The sequence below is a fragment of the Callorhinchus milii genome, unplaced genomic scaffold, assembly GCF_018977255.1.
Source record: "Callorhinchus milii isolate IMCB2004 unplaced genomic scaffold, IMCB_Cmil_1.0 Scaffold4, whole genome shotgun sequence".
Classification (NCBI taxonomy): Eukaryota; Metazoa; Chordata; class Chondrichthyes; order Chimaeriformes; family Callorhinchidae; genus Callorhinchus; species Callorhinchus milii.
Window position 1 is genome coordinate 76,736,703 of NW_024704745.1, and position 21,457 is coordinate 76,758,159.

Below are 21,457 nucleotides of genomic sequence, written 5' to 3' on the forward strand. Positions count from 1 at the left end.
ATCCTTGATCACGCAATCCAGGGCTGTTTGTGGGACACCGCTGTGCGCAATTGGCTGCCGGGTTTCGCCCACAAAATATAGTCAATTCACTTAACAGTATATTGTGTGAAGCGCTTTGAGACGTCTCGAAGATGTGATAAGGTGCTGTGTCAATTGCAAGGATTATTATTTAATGACGGTCTCATCATGTCATCGGGACCTCTGCAAAGCTCTTTGCAGGATTTTACTAAAAAGCGTAGTGACTGTTTGTAAGCGAACACGGCATCCAATTCGCATAAAGCAACGTCCCACACAGAACCTTGTTGTAAATATATTTGAGCAATTGTTGGGTCAGGACAATGGGAGATACTCAGTTCTCTTTCTGAACGGTGCCATGGGATCTTTAATGCAAGAATTACTATTATTATTATTGGCTGATTCACCATCACATCAACAGTGCCTGGAGGACTGTGAACCCGTTTGGCTCAGTAACTGGTCTAAACCATTAAATGTCGACCGAGTTAGCCTCCCCTACGCCACCCTCCGAATGTGGACAAGGAGGAAGCCATACTCCTTGGCTCCCGTCAACGTCTTTATTCCTGCAAATCTGAACTCCTCAACCTCCCTGGGCTCTTCCTCAGACTCACCAAACTAGTGCACAATCTAGGCATCCGGTTTGACCCCCAGCTGCCCTTCCGCCCCCACATGCAGTCCCTGACCAGGACTGCCTTCTTTCACCTCCGCCACATTGCCCCCCTCTGACTGTACCTTACCGCAAATGCAGCCGAAACCCTCGTGCGTGCGTTTGTCATCTCTCGCCCGGATTACTCAAACGCACTCCTCGACTGTCTCCACTATTCAAAAGATCAGCTCATTCAGAACTCTGCCGCCCACATACTGACCCGGACCAAACTCCATCCCCACATCTCCCCAGTTCTGGTCCAGGCTCCACTGGCTCCTCATCACCGAACTGATCGACTTCAAGATCCTCACACTCGTGTTCAAATCCCTTCACTCCCTGGCACCTCCCTACCTATGGCCCGAAACTCTGGAACCCTCTCTCAATCCCTCCGCCTCGTCCCCTTTCTCCCCTACCTCAAGTTCCACTTGAAAACCTTCCTTTTTGACCATGCTTACGATCATCTCCGTGCCCCCCCCCATCCCGCTTGCCCAGCTCGGAGTCAGGTGTCCGGTTAAGCACTGTTAAGTGCTCTGAGACGCCGCCCTGTGTGGAGGGCACTATATAAGTTCAAGTTGTTGTTGAACCTGTTTGTTCTAACCTGGTGTCCAGTGAATGTCAATGATGACTGAGTTCCCCCCCCTACACCACCCCCATCTGTGAACCCAAGTCATCAGTTACACAGTAAATACATGGTTATCAGAGGCACATAATGTCCTTAATACTCCAGTCCTGTTCATCAACAGCTATTTTTTTAAAATCAAAACAAAATGCACTGACATTGCAGTGAAGATATGACTCATTTACTATTTGTTTGTTCAACTAATCGATTTAGCATTGATAGGCATTCGAGAACTCACTGAAAAAATTATTAGACCAACTAACTGAACAAGCACAGCGCAAAAAGAATTCAGGACTATAGGACTGTTGAACACTTTAAGTGGATATAAATGTCACAGAGAACTAACACTCTTTACCTGATCAGTAAAGAAAACAATAACTTAACATTTTTGGGGGCTTTTCACATCAGGAAGACATCTCACCCGAAGGTTTCATACAACAGAAAGTACGTCAGTACAATCTGTGGCATTCGCTAAACCCTGGTCCTTTGTTCCTTATTTCAGGAAGGGGATTTTGAACTCACACAGTCTAGATGGACACTCTAATGCAGTGCTGGGGGGTAGTGCATTGTCCAAGGTTCTGTCTTTTGGATGAGATGTTCAACTGAGATCCTGTCGGCCTAAATACCTCTCATTCACTAACGGGTGGAAATTGATTTGGCTTTTTACCCTTCATAATCTTTATGACCTCCTTCCTGTCATCCCTCGCTTATCAACAAATGATGTAATTGTGCAATGCTCTACAGTAAACCGCCCCATAGATAGTTGTTAAAGGGGATTAATCGGTATATTGCAAGGGCGAGGCTTGGGATTAAAAGATCTGATGACATCTAATAAATTGGTGGAACAGACTCTATGGGCTGAATGGCCTCCTGCTGTTCCTATTTTCCTATGTTTCTATATGCACTTGTGCCAGATGACTGCACTCTAACACTGAAGTTATAAAATTTGGGAAAATAAGCAACAACTTACATTTATATTGCACCCTTCGCACGGGGTAGGATCCCAGAGCGCTTAACAATGGTGGAGTCTGACCCTGAGCCAGGGGGAGAGGGAGTGGGGAGGTGATCATTAGCACAATCAAAAAGGTCTAGGTGGGACTTGAAAGTGGGGAGGGAGTGGGCAAAGCGGAGGGATTGAAGGAGAGTTCCAGAGTTTCAGGGCGTAGTGACTGAAAGCTTGGCCACCGATGGTGGAGCGGAGGTGGTGAGGAAACCAACAGGAGGCCGGAGCCAGCGGGTGGGGTAGGGAAAGCAAATCAGATAGGACAGGGAGATGCGAGGACCTGAAGGAATTTGAAAACAAGTTACAGGATATTGAAATCGATCCATTCGGTAATTGGGAGCCACTGGAGTCTGGCGAGGACTGGTGTGATGGGGATACAGAGTTTTGTGCACATGAGTGTTCAGGTGGCGGAGTTTTGAATTAATTGAATTTTGTGTATGGTGGAGTTGGGGAGACCAGCGAGGAGGACATTGGAATAGTCCAGCCGGGAAAGTGGCAAAGGCATGGACGAAGGTCTTGGCTGCTTTGGTTGTGAGGTATGGATGGAGGTGTAGAACCCATAGCCTTCTGATACGGAGCCAAGAGACCCACCATCTGAGCCAGGATGAGTTGCTACTTGACCAGTATCTTTGGTTACTGAGCCAGCGATTATAGATAAAAGTTGTGAACTAAACCTCCCACTGATCAATGCTGAATAACAAACAGCACTTTTTCTTGTGCTGCGTGAAATACGATCAACAACAAGTTATATTTCCCGTAAACCAAACTGTTGCGGTTTAAATTGAACGCTTTGTTTGCCTTGTCACCATGTGAGCATTTCTGTCCGTTCTCTCGGATCACTCATCCTCCACTTGAGTCGAGTGATGGAATATCCCCATTAAAGGGGGAATCAGGATCCAAAGGCGGGGGAAATCCACTCAGCCTATTCCACCAGTTTATTAGTTTTTGGCAGATCTTTTAATCCTGGTGCCCTGCCATTTCGCCACAACCTTTAATATCTCTAACGACCCAAGTATCTGTTGATCTCTTTGATTTTGCCTCTACAGCTCTCTGAGATGCAGAGTTTCACCAATGCCTAATTTTCCAGAGTAGGGTGGGAGGAGAAGCCAGCCCATTTCTGCTGCTGTTGTGCGTCTGGTTCACATGTACAACTCAAGGGAATAATTATTTTTAAGCAAATGCAAAAATGCAAATACGGTACCATAACAGCAACCAGCAGCAGGTCTAGTTTTGCAAGGTTTAGCCAGGAGGCAGATAACTGGGTAAAGCACTGATCAAGCACTCTGGGACGCTAACCTGTGTGAAGGCCGCTATATAAATGCAAGTTGTTCTTGACCATATTAAGTGCTCCCACTTCACTGCAATTCCATTTTGAGTTGAGTGATGCAATTCCCTATTAAGGGAGGAAGCATCCCGTGACCACATACACTATGCACCTTTTATCTAACTGCAGAGGTACATTAAACAGTTTGTAAGCAAAGGCTCAGATTACATATGAGCCATACTGACTGATAGATCCCAGGTTTCATTCCCAGTTCACTGATCTCAAGCAACAACAAGAATAGCAGGTTTCACAGAGGTAGGGAAGAGCAAGGCTGTGGCGTGGTTTGAAGGCAAGGATGAGGATTTGGAACTCTATCCTCTACGGGATGGGGAGCCAGAGGAGCTGGGCAAGGATGGGGGTGAGGATGGGAGTATAAGCAACAGGTTAGAACCCAAATCAGTTTAAAGTGTGTTTGCTACCTCCACACGGATATCTCCCTTCACATGGAATCGAATGTACACTCTCTTCCAGGAGACATACTCTGCTTACCCAAGTCTGGAGAGTATTCGATACAGGTTGGCGAGAGCAAGGTTTGGGGACCTCAGAGTGTGTGTTGGGGTAACTGCTGGAACTATCCAAGTATCAACCCTGAATTATTACTTGTATGAATGCCCCTTTGCACCCATAACACACCCTCCACTGCCGGGGGTACCAATGACCTGATGTCTTGCACAGTATTGAGTGCCAGCGTGTTCACCATGGATATTGTTGTTCACTTACTGAAGTTGAATGAGTTGGAGAGCCAGTGCTCGATGGCCAGGTAGTGCGAGTGTCAGCAGAAGTGGGGTCCCAGATGGATGTGGATGGGGCAGAACTATAATCCGTCCAATTTTGTGGAACTTCCCGATTGTTAAAGGTTGTTCTTGAGAGCACATGAGGGCTGAAGACCTCTGCAATACAAAGCGAATACAGCAATGGGTTATAATAATCAGTTAACAGAGAGGCCTGGAGTAAGACCGATGCTATCCAAAAATAGAATAGAAATCCTACCCTTCTCTCTCTCTCTCTCTCAAACCCTCGACTTCACTAAACATCTAGCAGGGAGGGGTGTCAGACTGGCTCACTTGGTAGCACTTGGCTCAAAGTCAGAGAAAGCGGATTCAAATCACTTTGGTCTCAAAGTCTTGTCTGGTGCTTCAATGCAGCACTGTATTATTGGAGGTACCATTCTTTGTATGAAGCATTAAACTGACTGACCCACTTCAGGATGCCTTTAAAGATCCCGTGACACTATTTGAAAACTCTCTTCTCTTTTTAAACAGCGCCACAGGATCTTTAACGTCCACCTGAACAGACAGATGGCGCCTCGGTTTATTGTCTCATCCAAAGGACGGCACCTCCGACAATACAGCACCCCCCATGACTGGACTGGGAATGTCAGCACAGACTATACGAGTTTCAAATCCTGACGTGCGGCTTGAACCCACAACTTTCTGGCTCGGAGGCGAGAGTGTTGCTGGTTGAGCCAGGCTGACACACAATACCCCAGATGAAATTGTGTGCAAGCTGGCTGCCGTGCTGCCTTCCGGACAGAAACACTAGCTTTGCTTAATTAATTGACAAAAACAAAATCTTTCAGGAAAAAGAAATCAGATATATTTCAAATAAAGCCCAACTATCTGTTGGCGGTGGGAGCTAACACACCAATCATTTCTCCAGAACAGTAAACGTCTCCTTCCAGCGGGGGCTGAGGATTTGTGTTCTTTGGATGGATGAAGGCACAGTGCCAGAGGCATGTGTTACGATAGTTGGACTGAAGTCTGTAAATTCTTTTTTTAACAAGACTTTGTTTTGATTATGGAGGCATTTACATACAACAACAACTTGCACTTATATAGCCCCCTCCATCCAGGGTAGTGTCTCAGAGATGTCAAAATGACATGATAAGATATCAAATGCAAGGATTATTATTATTATTTTAAATGAAATTTGTTGTTCTTGTTGGCAGTCATTTGTCATTTGTTTCTGCTAGAAAATAATATCGCAGGACACAGTATATAGTTTGGGACATGACATGTTAAGCGACTGCCAGGATAATGGAAGGCAAACTGGATGACCTTGGTCTTCTTTTGTCTTGCAAATTCTTATGTTCTTATGTAGGCAACTGTTAATTGTTATGAATGGAGGTAGGGCACTGGGAAGAGGAGAATTCTATGTAATAATAATATTACTAACTCCAACTCCTCGTGTAATATGTGAACATATATGTTTTAAAAAACAGGTTGTGGAATCCTGAATCATCATTGAAACATATAAGATTCTTAAAGGGCTGATAAAGTAGACACTGAGAGTCTGTTTCCCCGGTAGGAGAATCTATAACCAGGGGTCACAGTCTTAAAATTAAGGGTCAGCCTTTTAGAACAGAGTTGAGGAAACATTTCTTCACTCAGAGGGCAGTGAATTTATGGAATTTATGGAATTCACTACCCCAGAAGGCTGTAGATGCTCAGTCCTTGAACATCTTCAAGGCTGAGACTGATAGATTTTAAAAAAAATAGAGGGATTAGGGGATATGGGAATAGGGCAGGTAATCGGAGTTAGGTCTTATCGAATGGCGGGGAAGGCTCGAGGGGCCGAATGGCCTACTACTGCTCCTAATTCTTATGTTTTTATCCTTTCACAGGATTTAATGTTAAAGTGTAGTAGTTCGGAGTTGAGCACAGCAGCCAATTTGCACACAGTAATGTTCCACAAACAACCATGAGTGATTGATCAAGCTTATCTGGGGGATTGGGTCAGTTGGATCAGTTTACCTGAACAGGCAGACAGGACCTTGGTTTAGCATCTCACCTGAAGGACAGCACCTTCCCCAATGCAGAGCTCCCCCTAGCACTCTATTGGAGTGTCAGCTTAGACTGTGCAATAAAAGTCCTGAATTGGGGCTTGAACCCACAACCTTCCGACTCCAGACCGAGAGTGTTACCGACTGAGTCAGAACTGGAGAGTATGTGTGTGTGTACGTATGGGGGAAGGAGAATTAGGTCAGATATCTAACAAATACTAGGCTACCAGCCCAGAGATTTGAATCAGGGAATCTAAAATGAGCCAAAAATGCCCTTTTCAATCTGTTCACACATGGTCCATACATTTACCGACTGAGCACGTGTGTAAGAAGCAAATATTTTCACAAATACAGCGCTGTTTATTTACACGGCACCAGTTGTGGTCAGTCATTCCAGTTGACAGTGGAAGTGCCACATAAACTGGGGTTGAGCAGCTGATTCCTAAGTGTCTGGACGAGGTGGTTTCAGTAGCATTTTAATTGGCAGCGATGCACAGTAAACACTGTGGCCAGCTGTGCTCCCCAAATGTTAGCTATTGGCTGGACAGCAGTAAAAGACTTCAAGGCATTGCTTCTTTTTAATGTTATCGAGAAAGAGATTAAAAACCAACCAACGTCATGAGCAGTAGAAAGCACGAATCAGGCTTCCTGATCCACGTTACTCTTTACGTGACCCTTTATCCGGAAAGTTATCCGGAAAGTTGGCTGCCCAGTTTGCCTTATAAAAATACAGTCACTACACTTGATCGTAGATACTGCAAAGCACCTGAGACGTCCTCCCGACATGAAAGGAACCGTTTCAAATGCAATGATTGTTGTTACTGAGAGCGATATAGCTTTGCTTCTAGTAGGACAAATGAGGAGAGTATAAAATCTCTCCCACTTCAGATGCCTCGCAGAAGGATCAGAGCTTTAACACCAGGTGTGATGTCGCCACCAGAATGCTCTCTCGTGCCCTAATAATAATAATAAACCTTGCATTTGATATAGCGCCCTATCAGCTCGTCAAGACATCTCAAAGCACTTCACAGAATATACTGTAAGAAGTTAATTGACTGTATTTTGTGAGCGAAACGCGGCAGCCAATTGCACACAGCAGCGTCCCACAAACAGTCGTAGAGTGAGTGAACAAATTATTATTTTTTTTAAATTAAATGTTTTGAGTCTGTAACTGAGTCAAGCTGACACCTATTGTGGCAAAGGCCCTCACAGGTCATGAGCAGCGAAATTTGTTGATCACTCAGCAAAACCAATGACTTACCGCCAGTCAGGTTGAAGGAGTTGCTGGGTCCAAATGCTGAAAACGAGTTGGGAGGAACGAACTCAGCGTTGCTGGTGGCACTGACGCTGCAAGGGCTCAACAAATTGGAGCTGAAAGTGAAACGGATAAACTGGTTCATAACATATAATAATAAAAATAATGCTTGCATTTGATATAGCACTTATCATGTGGTAGAGACATATTGAAGAGCGTCACAGAATAATTATAATAATAATTATTATAATATGTCATAATAATAAGAATATACTATAAAGTGAATTGACTGTATATTTTGTGGATTGAGTGACTTTCTTTTTTAAAAAAAGGGATTATTACCCCCAGAAAAGTGATCTGCCAATCGACTAACAACTGGGTTCCTACCTTCTGCTAGGTAAACAAAGGAGTGGGGAATAAGGAAAGTTGCCTCAGGTTTTGCCCTGCTGGGGATCAAGCCCAGATCTTCTCGCTTATGAGGTGAGCGCTCTAACCACTTACGCTGGTTATTATTCTTACTGATGTTATATATAATGGCAGATTATCCAACCAAAACCATACTTTTGGAGGAGGAGGCGGGGGGGCGGGGGAGAAAGCTTGTGGCCAAACAGGGTATCTTTAAGTAGTCATGTCTTTGAAAAAAATAAATAGCCGAACTGCAAGGGGAAAGTGAAAAAACAAAACCCTGCCAACAATTGTTTGAGTCCAACCCCTCCTCACCTGCTATCTGACTCATCGCTCTCAAAAGAAGCCACGTTACATAGCGAGTTAGGAATGTTGCCACAAGCTTCTGCATTGTTCAGAGGTACTTTTGTTGGCCCGCTGCTTCCTGTAAACACATTATAAAACAGTTTTGAGAACAAATGAATTGTTCGACAAATTAATTTAAAAAAAAGCCTTTTTTTTCTGACAAATTAATTTTTTAAAATTCTTGGAAGCTCTGAAAGGTTTTAACAGTAGAAACGTCACAAGCACATCACATATATGCAGTTACACAAGTACTGTAGGTTTAGCTTGATGGTGAGTACCTGGGCTCTTGTCATAGCCTGCGGCGACAGCTGCAAAGGTGGGATTGCCGTTTTTCCCAGGGAGAGATGGTGCTTTTGTAAATTTGGATTTATTGCTGTTCACTGGTTTGAAGCCAACGTCACTAGGAGGGGGAGAGAGAGAGAGAGAGAACAGTCAGGGCTGTGTAAATCAACTACATGGGTCAACTGACCAAATAAAGCACACCCACGTAATAATAATCCCTGCATTTGATATAGCGCCTTATCACGTCGTTGAGACATCTCAATGCGCTTCACGGAATAGATTGTAAAGTGAATTGGCTTTGCATCCTGTGGGCGAAACGTGTCAGCCAAGTGCACACAATAGTTCTACAAACAGCTATAGAGTGAGTGACCAACCAAATAAGCAAACGTGCCTAAGGTTTTGCCTTGCCTGGGAATCACACCCGGGTCCTCTTGCTTGCGAGGCGAGTGCTTAACCACTACGTTACGGAACCTATACAGAATTACTATTAACCCCTTAAGACCCCTTAACAATCCACTGCATATTTAAAACAGGTAAGAATAAAAATGAATCATGACGTCTGGGGTTAACCTGCATCGGGCAAAAGCAGATTCCACTGTGTACATATAATAATAATAATTGCATTTGATACAGCGCTTTTTCATATCTTTGAGATGTCTCAAAGCGCTTCACAGGATATACTGTGAAGTGAACTGACTGTATATTTTGTGGGCAAAATGCAGCAGCCAATTGCGCTAATATACACACACACTGTATGTGCATATTATATATTATTATATACTGTGTGTATTATATATCTTTGGAAAAAAACTTGTTTCCAGATGTACAGACCATTAAAACACAAATAGTTAAAAGTTGAACAGCTGAATCAGCGAGTGAGGGGCTGTACCTATTGTTGACAATGCTGCTGTAACTGATGGCTCGTGGACTAAAGTTGTACATGGCAGGTGGTGGAGATGGAGGTCCCGGCATAGGAGAGCTCTGTCTCTTCAGGAAGACATCGGCATTGAGGGTCTGCATCGAGAGTTGGTGAAGGCTATCTGTAGCTGCAAAATGTGAGACAGGAGTAGACGAGTTGAATTGTTATTGAAATACAGTGCAATCCCATTACAACGCCACTTTGCTAGAGTGCTGATTTGCCTATGATGTGGATGGCACGCAGACCATATTCACTTTGACCGGCTGCAGCCAGCTGGCTTGGCTCCTGCCCACCAGCTGATTCCTGTATTAATTCTATTTTTTGGGTCAGCCGGATGTCTGACACGTGTGGAAACCCATCACCGTGCTTAAGAGCATCGAACTGCAGCAAAGCAAACTGAGAATTCCGTGCATCCCACCTGCACATGGGAATCCCAGGGATAGATTGTTGGAAAGGAATCACAATCGCTCCCTGGAGGGACACATCATGCTTACCTAATTCTGGAAAGTATTAGGCGCAGATGCCAAGAGCCGAGGCTTGGGGACTCCAGAGTGTGCTTTGGGGTAACTGCTCAAGTCTAACCAGCTAAAACCCGCCATTGAAAGCGCTGTCCATTGATAGCTAGGACCACCCAACCGTTGTTAAAAATAGCTGACGTCCACATCGTTAGGTTGGCACACCGGAAGGGACATCACAGTGACCTGATCACCCGGAAGTTGGCCTTTATATTATGTTCAATGGAAACAAAGCAACTAGACGAATGCAGCAAATCTACCCAATGATTTTTTTTGGAAAAACAATACAAATTACTTACAACTACTGGACTTGGAAAGGGGTACAATGTCCCATTCAGGTGGCGGAGAGTCTTTCTCACCCTCTGAACTGCTACTGTTGCCCATTTCCTGGCCGGAACTGCTTGAAAGGAACTTTACCAATGGAGATGGCCTCCCATCTACTAATTTACCAGGCACTGAGGACAAAATAAATACATTCATTGTTATTCTGTTCATGTGTAACAAAGCAAGAACTCTTAGCAGTATTCTATAATAATCCTTGCCTTTGATATAGCGCCTTATCATGTCTTCGACACGACTCAAAGCGCTTCACGGATTATACTGTAAAGTGAACTAAATTCTACAAGTAAAGGAAATTGGGTTTAATTGTAATACATATGCATGCATAATTTACATGTCAGCTTGGCTCAGATAGCACAACAACAACTTCCATTTACATAGCATCCATCGTGTTGGGAGGAAATCCCAAGGGGCTGAATAGTGGAGGGTTTGTATCTTAGTTGGGAGCTGGCGTAAAGAAGGGTGGAGGCCAAGGGGAAAGGGGGGGGGGGGGAAAGAGATGGGAAGATGACCAAAGGCACAATCGAAAAGAAAGGCCTTTAACTGAGTAGCAGTGAGGGTTCAAGCCCCACATTGGGATTTGCACTCAGTCTAAGATGACAACTCCAGTGCAGTACTGGGGGAGGCAGAGTATCATCTTTAACATCATCTGAGTTAGATGTTAAACAGACACCACGTTTGCCTGTGCTTCATAGGCATATTAAAAAATCCTGTGACGCCATTCATTGAGGGCAGGAAATTTCTCCCGGTGCCTTGGCCAAAATAACCTCCAGAAAAAGTAGATTGTACACCTGACAGAAATCTGTGGACCAATGCTCTGCATAAAATCACTGCTGTGTCTGCCTACAAAAACATAGCCACTACACTCGATAGTAACTACCATAAAGTATTTTGAGACTTTTTGACAAAGAAAGTTGCTATAAGATCGCAGGTTCCTTTTCTTGCTCCTTAATTTTATCCTGCGCACAGCTAGTTCAAACACTGGCACAGTTTCTGTGTCCTGCCACTCTATTTTTTTTGTCAGTCGGGTGTCTGTCACACGTGGAAACCCATCACCATGCTTAAGAGCACCCAAACCAAACCGAGAATTCCATGCTTCCAGAACTTAATAGCGGCCTGGAGTATTTCAGACCCGACTGCCTCAGGAACCGGACTACCGAGACTGCCACAGTGGGCTAGCTCAATTCCGACATTCTGTTGCTAAACATGTCACCTTGGAGCCAGTTCAACTTCAAGGAAACCCTGCTTACCTCCGCCCAAGGAGGATAGATGGTCGATCGACATCCGACAAGCACTAATTTGAGCCGTCAATAGGTGGACGGTAGGTACCAGGAACATCCCGTGAGCTTTCCAGTTTATGCAACTCTATGCAACAACCTACCTCTTTTGGGGATGTTCCTCAGTTTGGGAACAGTTGTCAAGGGCTGTGGTACTATTTTGGCTGGAAAGTTTTTGCGCTGTTTGTTCTCCAGGGGAGTAGTGTACGGCAGCTCCAACGAACTTTAAAAACAAACAGAAGCAAAACCCTCAACTCTTAGTTCAAAAAAAGCAGTCAGCTAATGTTTGCATCCATTAGAAATCAAATGGTGACTATATATACTGTCTGCGTGCATGTATGTATATACTTTGTGTGTGTATACGTAGTATGTGTGTATGTATGTTTGCGTCTATGTGTGCTGACACAGTAACATGAAGCAGGGCTGTGTGGCATCAATAGAAAGCCTTTGATGGCTTGTGTGACACAGGTGATGTGGTGTGAGGCACCACTACTGCCCACTATGCTTTACCTTGACTTAATGTCATTCTGACTTTCCTTTTTGATATTTCCCTGGGGTTTCTTTCCTTTAGATTTTAATGTGAGAAATATATCTGTGTCGTCCTTCTCTTTGATAGGTAAAACTGGTTTCCCTTTTTTCTTCTCTGAATCTGGAGACTAGAGAGAGAGAGAGAAAAGTGCCACATTAACACACAATAACTTAACGCCTTCACATTCAGGGGTTTAGCTCCATGTGTTATTAACCCACATATTGTAAAAGTCTTTGAGAGATGTTATTGTGCAGTTGTTGACTGTTCACAATTTTATGATTGCGAAATGGCAAAGGAAAAAAAAGGGAAGAAAGTAAACGCTTGAGAAGAGAAATTTTGCAAACGTACTGCAATATATATCCAAAATGAAATCGCTCAGTAACAAACGACATAAGGCAAAAACAACTTACACAGGACACAGACCACACAAAATGGCAAACCATATCGTTAATTCATGTGGTGTGGACCACAAGCCTGTGGTCAATGCTGAGTTTGACAAACTACAAAATCCTTTCAGGATCCCACGGCTGCTGAGGGGAAAACTGACCGAGGCTCCTGCACCTGATTTCTTTTGTTGGAAGTACAATTGTGTGGTTAGGAATTCAGAGCAGACTGCAATAGACAGCCACGTCAAATAGCCTACTGATACTCACTGCATTGCCCAGGCCCAGAGGTGAAGAACATTCACGTCTCCCTTCTGCCTCATGATCAGTCGGCAGGGTTTCAGCCATTCTTCCCCCCCCCCCCTCTGGAACTTCACCCCAGGATCCCTCTAACTCACTCGGTCCCTCCCCTCATTCAAGATGCATCTCAAAAGTACCTCTTTTTGACCCCGCTTTCAGTCATCTTTCCCCTCCCACACAACCTCAGCTCCCACCCCCAGCTCGGGTGCCCAGACAACATGGTCAAGCACTCTGAGATGTCCTTCTGACGTGAAATAACTGTAGAAATGTAAACGTAGGCAAGGTGCTGAGAGGGAGGGTGCCACTTGTGCAGATCACAATTTGGCAATGTAGATTGTGTCACCAGCAACAAGACTAAATTACAAACGTCTTGTTATTAACAAGCCTCCCAATATGAAAAGCGACATATCAAATAATAATAATAATCCTTACATTTTGCTAGTGTCTTTCATGAGGGGAGGATGTCCCCAAGTGCTCCACAGGAATTACTGTGAAGTGGAATGACTATGTATTTGTGGGTGAAAGAAGGATTATTAGTAGTAGTATGGGTGAGGGTGAGTTGGACTTAACCGTAGTAATAATAATTTTGCTATGGGGGGGCTGATGGTCTCTGGATAGCAACTGGGAATAAACACCCTTTATTACTTATTTTTCCCTCTTTTTCCAAGGGCATTGGGGCCATTTGTTGCATCTCTATTGCCAGCTCGACAATAGAAAGTTCTAACCTTTCTTTAAAAAAAAATCCAAACAAATTATATTCCGGTCGAAAGGTGGTAGAAAAATTAGGTCCAGAAATGTACTTCCACATTTTATAAACCAGGTGCATAAAATCTTACCTCCTTTAGGGATGATTCCACATCTGGATTGGATGTTTCCGTGGTAGTTGATGAGCTGTCATCGTTATCTGCGTCCTTCAATTCGTCCTCTTGCGGCTTTCCTTTCGTCCGTTTATCTTTTTCCTCACGTTTTTTCTGTGCTTTAGTTTTGCGCTGTGTTTTTATTCTCCCTGCGACACAAAATCAGCAACTCTGCTCAGAATGTGAAGAAGAGAAGCCAAACAAGGCTCATTGTGTTGAATGTTGGGACCCACTGACCAGTTAGCAGCTAACTGCAGCACGTATGGACCAAAAGGATCATTAAGAGACTGGATGAGCCTGGGAGATGGGAATACATATGCGTTTGTGTCGGGGGAACAACTTGATGTTTGAATCAGCCGAGGAGCTTCGATAGCCCTCAGCAAGATGACTACACAGAACATCTCCTGTTAGTCTGTTCTACCTGGGAGGTAGGAAAGGAGGACAGAACAATTTTGTTATCTTGCCCTATAATAATCTTGCCTGAGAACATCACAAACTGGAAAGACACTTCGCAGTGGCTTGTCCAGCCTATGGTGTAAACCAGGGATGGCCAACTTGTGGCACACGTGTCTATTCTGCGCATGCATAATGTGATCCACAAGTTGGCCATCTCTAGTCTAAACCATGACAGTCTATAAGATGGTGTAGCGGCTGATCTATGAGCCAATGTGGACTCAATGGGATGTTCAGTAAGTGTTTATGTTTCTATGTCTCACAGTTGGAGAAAGACATTAGCATAGTCTAGTATTGGGTGGTGGTGGGGGAATGGGAAAGGGGAGAAAGAATAAAAAATTCCATTACATAGAAAGTTATAGCACTGAAACAGGTCATTTGGTCCAACTAGTTTGTGCCAGTGTTTATACTCCACATGAGCCTCCATCTCTCCCAATTGCCTTCTATTCCTTATGATGTATCAAGCCTCTTCTTAAATACCCTGATGTTTTCTGCAGCTTCAATCAGCGAGTTCCACATTCTCATCACCATCTGCTTGAAGAAGTTTCTCCTAAACTCCCTATTAGGTCTGCTGGTGGCTATTTTATATTTAAGCTGGAACATGAATATAAACCAAAGCGTGGTTTGTATCTAAAAGAAAACAGCTGAACTTTGTATCCAATTCTAAATCATACTATTATGTGAAGCACGAATACTCACGTCCGCCACGATTTCTCTTTGTGTTTTTAAGTAACTTATTGGAAAGTTTCTAAGAACCACAGTTCACATTAAGCAGCTTTCGGATAGATAACAAATACTTGCTTAAAAAGTGAATAAACATTGTACACTGGACATTAATCACATAGTAGGTGAGGTGCATTAAACTTGGTTCAAATTCCAATTGATGTATCCAATCGGTGGATGGGTCAGTGAAAACCAGTTGATGGACAATAATGCTTTGATAGTAGGATGCAGGCTCACTCCTACAATTCCTCTCCCACACAAGCTTACGACCTTTGCTAACTATTGCGGAGTCAGTGAAGAAATCAGAGCTATTTTCCAGGAGACAGAAGATGGGGAGGGGAATGGAACACTCACAAGCCGAGGATACACTGCCCGTATATGAAGTTTCCAAGCTGCATCTGAAGCTTTAATCTATCCTCCTTTAGATCCTGACTGAGTCACTACACGTTTCCAATTTTTATTTCTGCTTTCCAACATTTGCACTGGACATCGTTTTTTTTAATACAATACAAATTTACATTTATATAGCGACTTTCACATCAGGAGGACCTCTGTTCCTAAGGCACTTAACTGTACTGGATTGGCATCTGAGCTGGTGGGGGAGGTGTGGATAAATACGGTTAAGTGCGTACTTCGAAATATTTATTTTGGGAAGTTCAAATGTCCTAAGAAAAGTAACATCCATTCAAGTGTAACGTGGCAGTGTTATTGGTCTGACTGACCCATCACTGAAAACCACATAGAAACTATCTCTACGGAATGATCTAAACTGCAATTGCGTAACAATAATAATAATAAAGTTGGCAGCAATTAATGGGTGCAATAAGCATTTGCTGTTGGTCATTTGTAACACTACTGAGGACTGGCTCTTACTCATCTCACCCCCACCCCTCATCCCAGTTAGGAAAATCCAGGACACCAACAAAAAAAACCTTCCTCAACATAACTTAATGAGAAAGTGTAAAGGTTTCTGTTAGCCAGCAGGAGAGGAACTAAATGTGAATCCTCAGTCCCTTTGCACTACAATACACAGGCTTCTATTCCAATCATCTCAAATTGGCTTCTCACATCAAACTCTCATTGTCCTGTACCGGTCACACTGTAAAGGGCAGTGAATTATTTGTTGTGGGTGAATAACTTGTATTGATTGCTGGAGCCTGATGTGGCCTGGTCAGCATCGTTCCTAATCCTCTCCTTGCTCTGATGCCCAAGTGTGATTTGTGTCAGTATCAAAACAAAATTGATACTCGCACAAATCATATTGCAGTATCGCAGTAAGGAGAGGATTAAGAAACTTAAGTAAGTGGGTGACTGCCAGTTCTTCCTCCTGTAATATATAACCAACCTCACAGCTCATGATTAACAACTTAAATACTGGGAGCATCAGATTTCACTTGAACTGGTAATGGGTCTTAGAATCACAGGAAGAGTACAGTACAAAGCCATTCAGCCCCATTAGAACTGGGTTAGTCCTAACTACCATGGGAAGGGGGGGGGGAGAAAGAGATTTGGTCACTCAATCCACGACTGTCTGTGAGACGCCGCTGTGCACAATTGGCTGCCACATATCGCGCGCAAAATATAGTCAATTCACTTTACAAAGCGCTTTGAGACGTCTCAATGACGTGGTAAGGCGCTATATCAAACGCGAGGATTATTATTTATTATTACTATAGAGGCTGTGACGTGCGCATCAGCCGTGAGCAGGAGGTAACATTGATGGCGACTTTATTGCCGGAACGTCAGCCATGGGCAGTGGGCCGGTCTACGCTGCAAGTGTAGGGACCGTCCAGCAACCATGGGTCGAAAGGACGTGTTGCGGTAAAAGAGAATCCGCGCTCAAATGAGGTGAGCAAGCGCTCCGGGGCCCTACCCTGCACGAGGGGGCTCTATAAATGCAAGTTGTTGTTGTTTGAGGAGCAATTTGGTTGAGGTGTTCAAAGAGATGAAGGGCATTGATGAAATGATGAAGGATATCAGTGATGGAATGATCCCTCACCCCAGTTAGGAAAATCCAGGACACCAACAGCTTGTATTTATACTGCACTCTTCAAGCGGGGTAGGGTGCTGGAGTACTTATTCTACACGCACTTTCAGTGTGGACAACAGGGCATTAAACTTTAAGATTACAAGCTAGGTCGATGAAAGGGGAAAAAGTATATCGTAGAATCATACAACACAGAAGGAGGCCATTTGGCCCATCGTGTTTGTGCAGGCTCTTTGAAAGCAGCTATCCAAATCAATCCCACTCCCCCACTCTCTCTCCATAGCCCTGCAAACATTAGGCCAACTGGCCTGTAGTTCTTGGGTTTATTCTTCTGTCCCTTTCTGTACTGGGGAGTAACATTTGCAACCCTCCAGTCCTCTGGTAATATCCCGGTGTCCAAGGAGGATTGAGAGATTGTGGCCAGAGCCTCTGTTATTTCCACCCTCACTTCCCTCAGTAACCTTGGATGCATCCCGTCTAGACCAGGTGACTTATCTACCTTGAACACCGACAATCTTTTTAGTACCCCCTCTCGGTTTATTTTTATTGTATCCAATTTCTCTACCGTCTCCTCCGATATTCTGGTATTGGCTGCATCCTCTTCTTTTGTGAAAACAACAACAACAACAAGATTCCATATATAGAGCAGGGGGGAAATGGTCAGGGTGAGGGGTGGGAAGGGAGGGAGGGAGCGAGGAGGGGGGAAATGGTCAGGGTGAGGGGTGGGAAGGGAGGGAGGGAGCGAGGAGGGGGGAAATGGTCAGGGTGAGGGGTGGGAAGGGAGGGAGGGAGCGAGGAGGGGGAAATGGTCAGGGTGAGGGAGGGAAGGGAGGGAGCGAGGAGGGGAAGAGAGTCGAGAGGGGAGCTGAAGGCACGGTCAAAGAGAAAGGTTTTGAGACCGGCCTTGAAGGAGGAAAGGGAGGAAGCAAGGCGAAAACAGATGCAAAGTCCTCATTCAGTACGTCAGCCATGCCCTCTGCCTCAACAAGATTTCCTCTTTGGTTCTTAATTGGACCCATCCTACCTTTGACTACCCTTTTATTCTTTATATGCTTATAAAATACCTTAGGGTTCCCTTTTATGTTACCCGCTAATCTTTTCTCATACAATCTCTTTCCCTCTCTTATTTCCCTTTTCAGTTCTCCTCTGTACTTTCTATATTCTATTTGATTATCTTCTGTATTTTGGACCTTACATTTATCATAGTCCTCTTTTTTCTGTTTTATTTTAATCCCAATTTCCTTATTTATCCAGCGAGGTTTGGATGCCCTACCTTTCCCCTTTGTGGGAATGTATTTATTCTGCCCCGAAATATCTCCTCCTTGAAGGCTTCCTATTGCTTGTTAGCTGTCAATCTTTCTTTCCAGTCCACCTTGGCTAAGTCCCTTTTCAACTGACTGAAATTATCCCTCTTCCAGTTGAGTATCTTCACCTTTGATTGTTCTTTGTCCCTTTCCATAAGTGCTCTAAACCTAATGATGTTGTGATCACTGTTGTCCAGATGCTCTCCTACTGAAATCTGCTCTACTTGCCCCACTTCACTCCCCAGAACTAGATCCAGCACTGCTTCCTTCCTCGTTGGGCTGGAATCATACTGATCCAGAAAGTTATCCCGTACACATTTCAGGAATCATTTCCCTGTTATTTTGCCAGTCTATGTTAGGATAATTGAAGTCCCTTACCATGACTACTCGATCCGGCACAGACACAATGGGCCGAATGGCCTCCTTCTGTGCAGTATAGTTCTATGATTCTATTGGTTTTGCATTTTTCTGAAATCTGCTTGCAGGTTTGCTCATCTATCTCCTTCCCACTATTTGGTGGTCTGTAGTTTACACCTAGCAGAGTAACAGCTCCTTTTGTGCTTCTTAAACCCGCAGCAAGCAAGAGCTAGCTGAGCGGAGGGGCGAGCAGGGAGGGGTCTGGAATAGGAGAAGGAAACTGAAGAGATAGAGAAGTGTGAGGGCGGGAAGGGACGGTGGTCTTAGTTAGAACCAATGCACCTTTCAGCACAAATCGTGAACAAAAGAAATCTACATAATTGTAGGTATACTCACCCTCCATGTATTAAATTTGTCCTTCTGTTGCATTTCTTTGTATTTTTGAGATAACAATTGACTCATGTAATTGGAAAAAGTCAAGTTTCTCATACAATGTCCTCTGCCACCTCACCGCCAGGTTATGTAAAATGTGGACAACAATTAAAGAATCATAGAATCCTACAGCTCAGAAGGAGGCCATTCGGCCCATCGTGCCTGTGCCAGCTCTTTGAAAGAGCTATCTGACTACACCCACTCCCCCCACTCTTACCCCATAGCCCTGCAAATTTTCAATTGAAGTACTCTTTAATGTACATTCTTTAAGTCCACAGACATGTCTGCAGAAAGGTTAAATCGACATACCTTTATTTTTTGAGGCTGGAGATGGGGGCTGTTCTGTAAAAACATCTGGGGATGGGGATTCAGGAAGTTCACATTCTTTGTCCACTGTATCTCCAAGGCTGGTGATATCAGAGTCCTCAGAGCTGTGCCTTGTATTTACACTGTCTGTACATGACGCAGCGGGAGCTGACAAGTGGGACACAGTGTTGTCATGTTGCTGCTCCTGTTGCTGAGGCACTGCTGGCAATTGTGGTAATGATGACTGTGGATCCGGCTGGACTTGCGTCTGTTGCTGGTGTGTTTGCTGGGGCTGTCTCTGTGTCTTCGACCGCCTGTTCGTCTGGCTCTGGGGGCTCCTGGCTCGAGGCCGATGGGGCTGGTTTTGGCAGCGGAGGTGGCGGACGCTGCCGGGGTAGACGTTCTACCAGTGCTAACGTTTGCAAAATTGTTTTTTAGTTTTGGACTTTCAAAGTCAAAAGGGCTTCTGTTGCTATGCAACTGTGATGCAGTGAACAGCTTGTGATTGGCCACACTGGGTCTCGAAGAACCACCTCCTCCAAATACTCCTCTTGAAGAATTGTGATTTGAATCCGATCCAAGTGCATTTAAACTGAAATACAACAAACGGGGGTTTACCATGCATTCAGAAATCACCCATCAATGTACAGTCAATCCACTTTAAAGTATATTCCGTGAAGCACCTCTCAACGAGGTGATACGGCGCTATATAATAATAATAATCCTTGCATTCGATATAGCGCCTTACTACGTCTTCGAGACATCTCAAAACGCTTCATAGAATATGCAGTGAAGTGAATTGACCGTAAATTTTGTGGGCGAAACACAGCGTATAAATGCAAGGATTATGATTATTATTATTAAGAAATCACTTAAAGATCAAAGATCCCCCCAATAACATTTTCCTCTTTAAAAAAGTCTGAATCAAATGACGACAACCAAAAAAAAAAACTATTCAAACTCTTCATTGTTCCAATGGGAACTGATTACCATAATTTTGGACCGTCTCAATGGGTAACTTAAAAAAGCAAACCAAATTTTATTTTTTGGGGGTCACCAGGGGTCTGATACGTGTGGAATCGCGTCACCAATCTCAGGGAGCGTCCAAATCTACCGGGAAATTCACATGTGTATGTCACCTATGCGTGGAAATTTCTCTGTGTCTGGAATGGAGCGATGCACCCTACTTACCTAATACTGGAGAATAGGAAGAGTATTAGGTGCAGGTTGGCAAGTGCCTAAGCTTGTGGACCCCACAGTGTGCGTTGGGTACTGCTGGAATTTAGCCAGCCAAACCAAACCCACATAGCATGCCATCGAGAGCACATCTGGCAAGCTTCCATTTGGTTGTAATTTACAATTTTATATCAGGAAGCAATGATGTAATCAAAAAGTCCCTGATTTGAGTGATGGAAGGAAATACAGTGGCTTGTTTGAATTGTATCCAATATGATATTTATCGCGAGTCCTACTCAGCGAGCCAATGCGTTATAAATCTATTTCTAAGTACCCAATGCAGGTTGTTTCATTGCTACATCAAACACAACTACATAATTCTGATCTGGTGGCGGAGGTACAATGAGCCAAAATGCAAAACATTTGTTCTTGGGATCTGTTCAAATTATCTGCATTGTAGTGGACTTGGTCTTTTAAGGGATGCAGAAGAGAGTTGAAAGTTCAAAAAACTTGGGCCAATTTAATTATTATACATCGCTTCCCAGTGTAAAATTCTACGAAAGCCCCAATAATACTCCAGAAAACATCAAGTTTCATAAGCACAGCTTTAGGAGAGCCGACAGCTTGTAAAAGGTGCAAAACCAAACATTTTAGATCCAAAACATTCTACTCACTTTCCATCTGATGAAATACCAACTATTCTCCTGAGATCAAAAGTCCTTCCCATATCAAAGGGAGGGTTGGACCCCTCTAAAGACAGACGCCTTTTGAAGGGCTCCCAAATTCCTTGAGCTTCTAAATAAGCTGTTCCAATCACCAAAAGGAACAAAACACTGGGAAAGAAAACAAAAATTTGAAGTCAATCGCTGTTACTGTCGCACATCGTTATTTGTATAAATCTTTACCCTTAGAGGATAAAGAAAT

General features: G+C 43.9%; 1 protein-coding gene across 1 annotated transcript in view; it reads right to left on the reverse strand.

Annotated features, from left to right (window-relative positions):
* tmem131 (transmembrane protein 131) overlaps positions 1-21,457 on the reverse strand; it is a 128,944-nt gene that overhangs the window by 1,263 nt on the left and 106,224 nt on the right. The window contains 12 exon segments of the mRNA XM_007891120.2: positions 4,328-4,497; positions 7,651-7,760; positions 8,365-8,473; positions 8,673-8,794; positions 9,566-9,722; positions 10,410-10,565; positions 11,831-11,949; positions 12,237-12,382; positions 13,775-13,944; positions 19,361-19,660; positions 19,663-19,949; positions 21,208-21,366. Coding sequence (XP_007889311.2) covers positions 4,328-4,497; positions 7,651-7,760; positions 8,365-8,473; positions 8,673-8,794; positions 9,566-9,722; positions 10,410-10,565; positions 11,831-11,949; positions 12,237-12,382; positions 13,775-13,944; positions 19,361-19,660; positions 19,663-19,949; positions 21,208-21,366 — 2,005 coding nt within the window.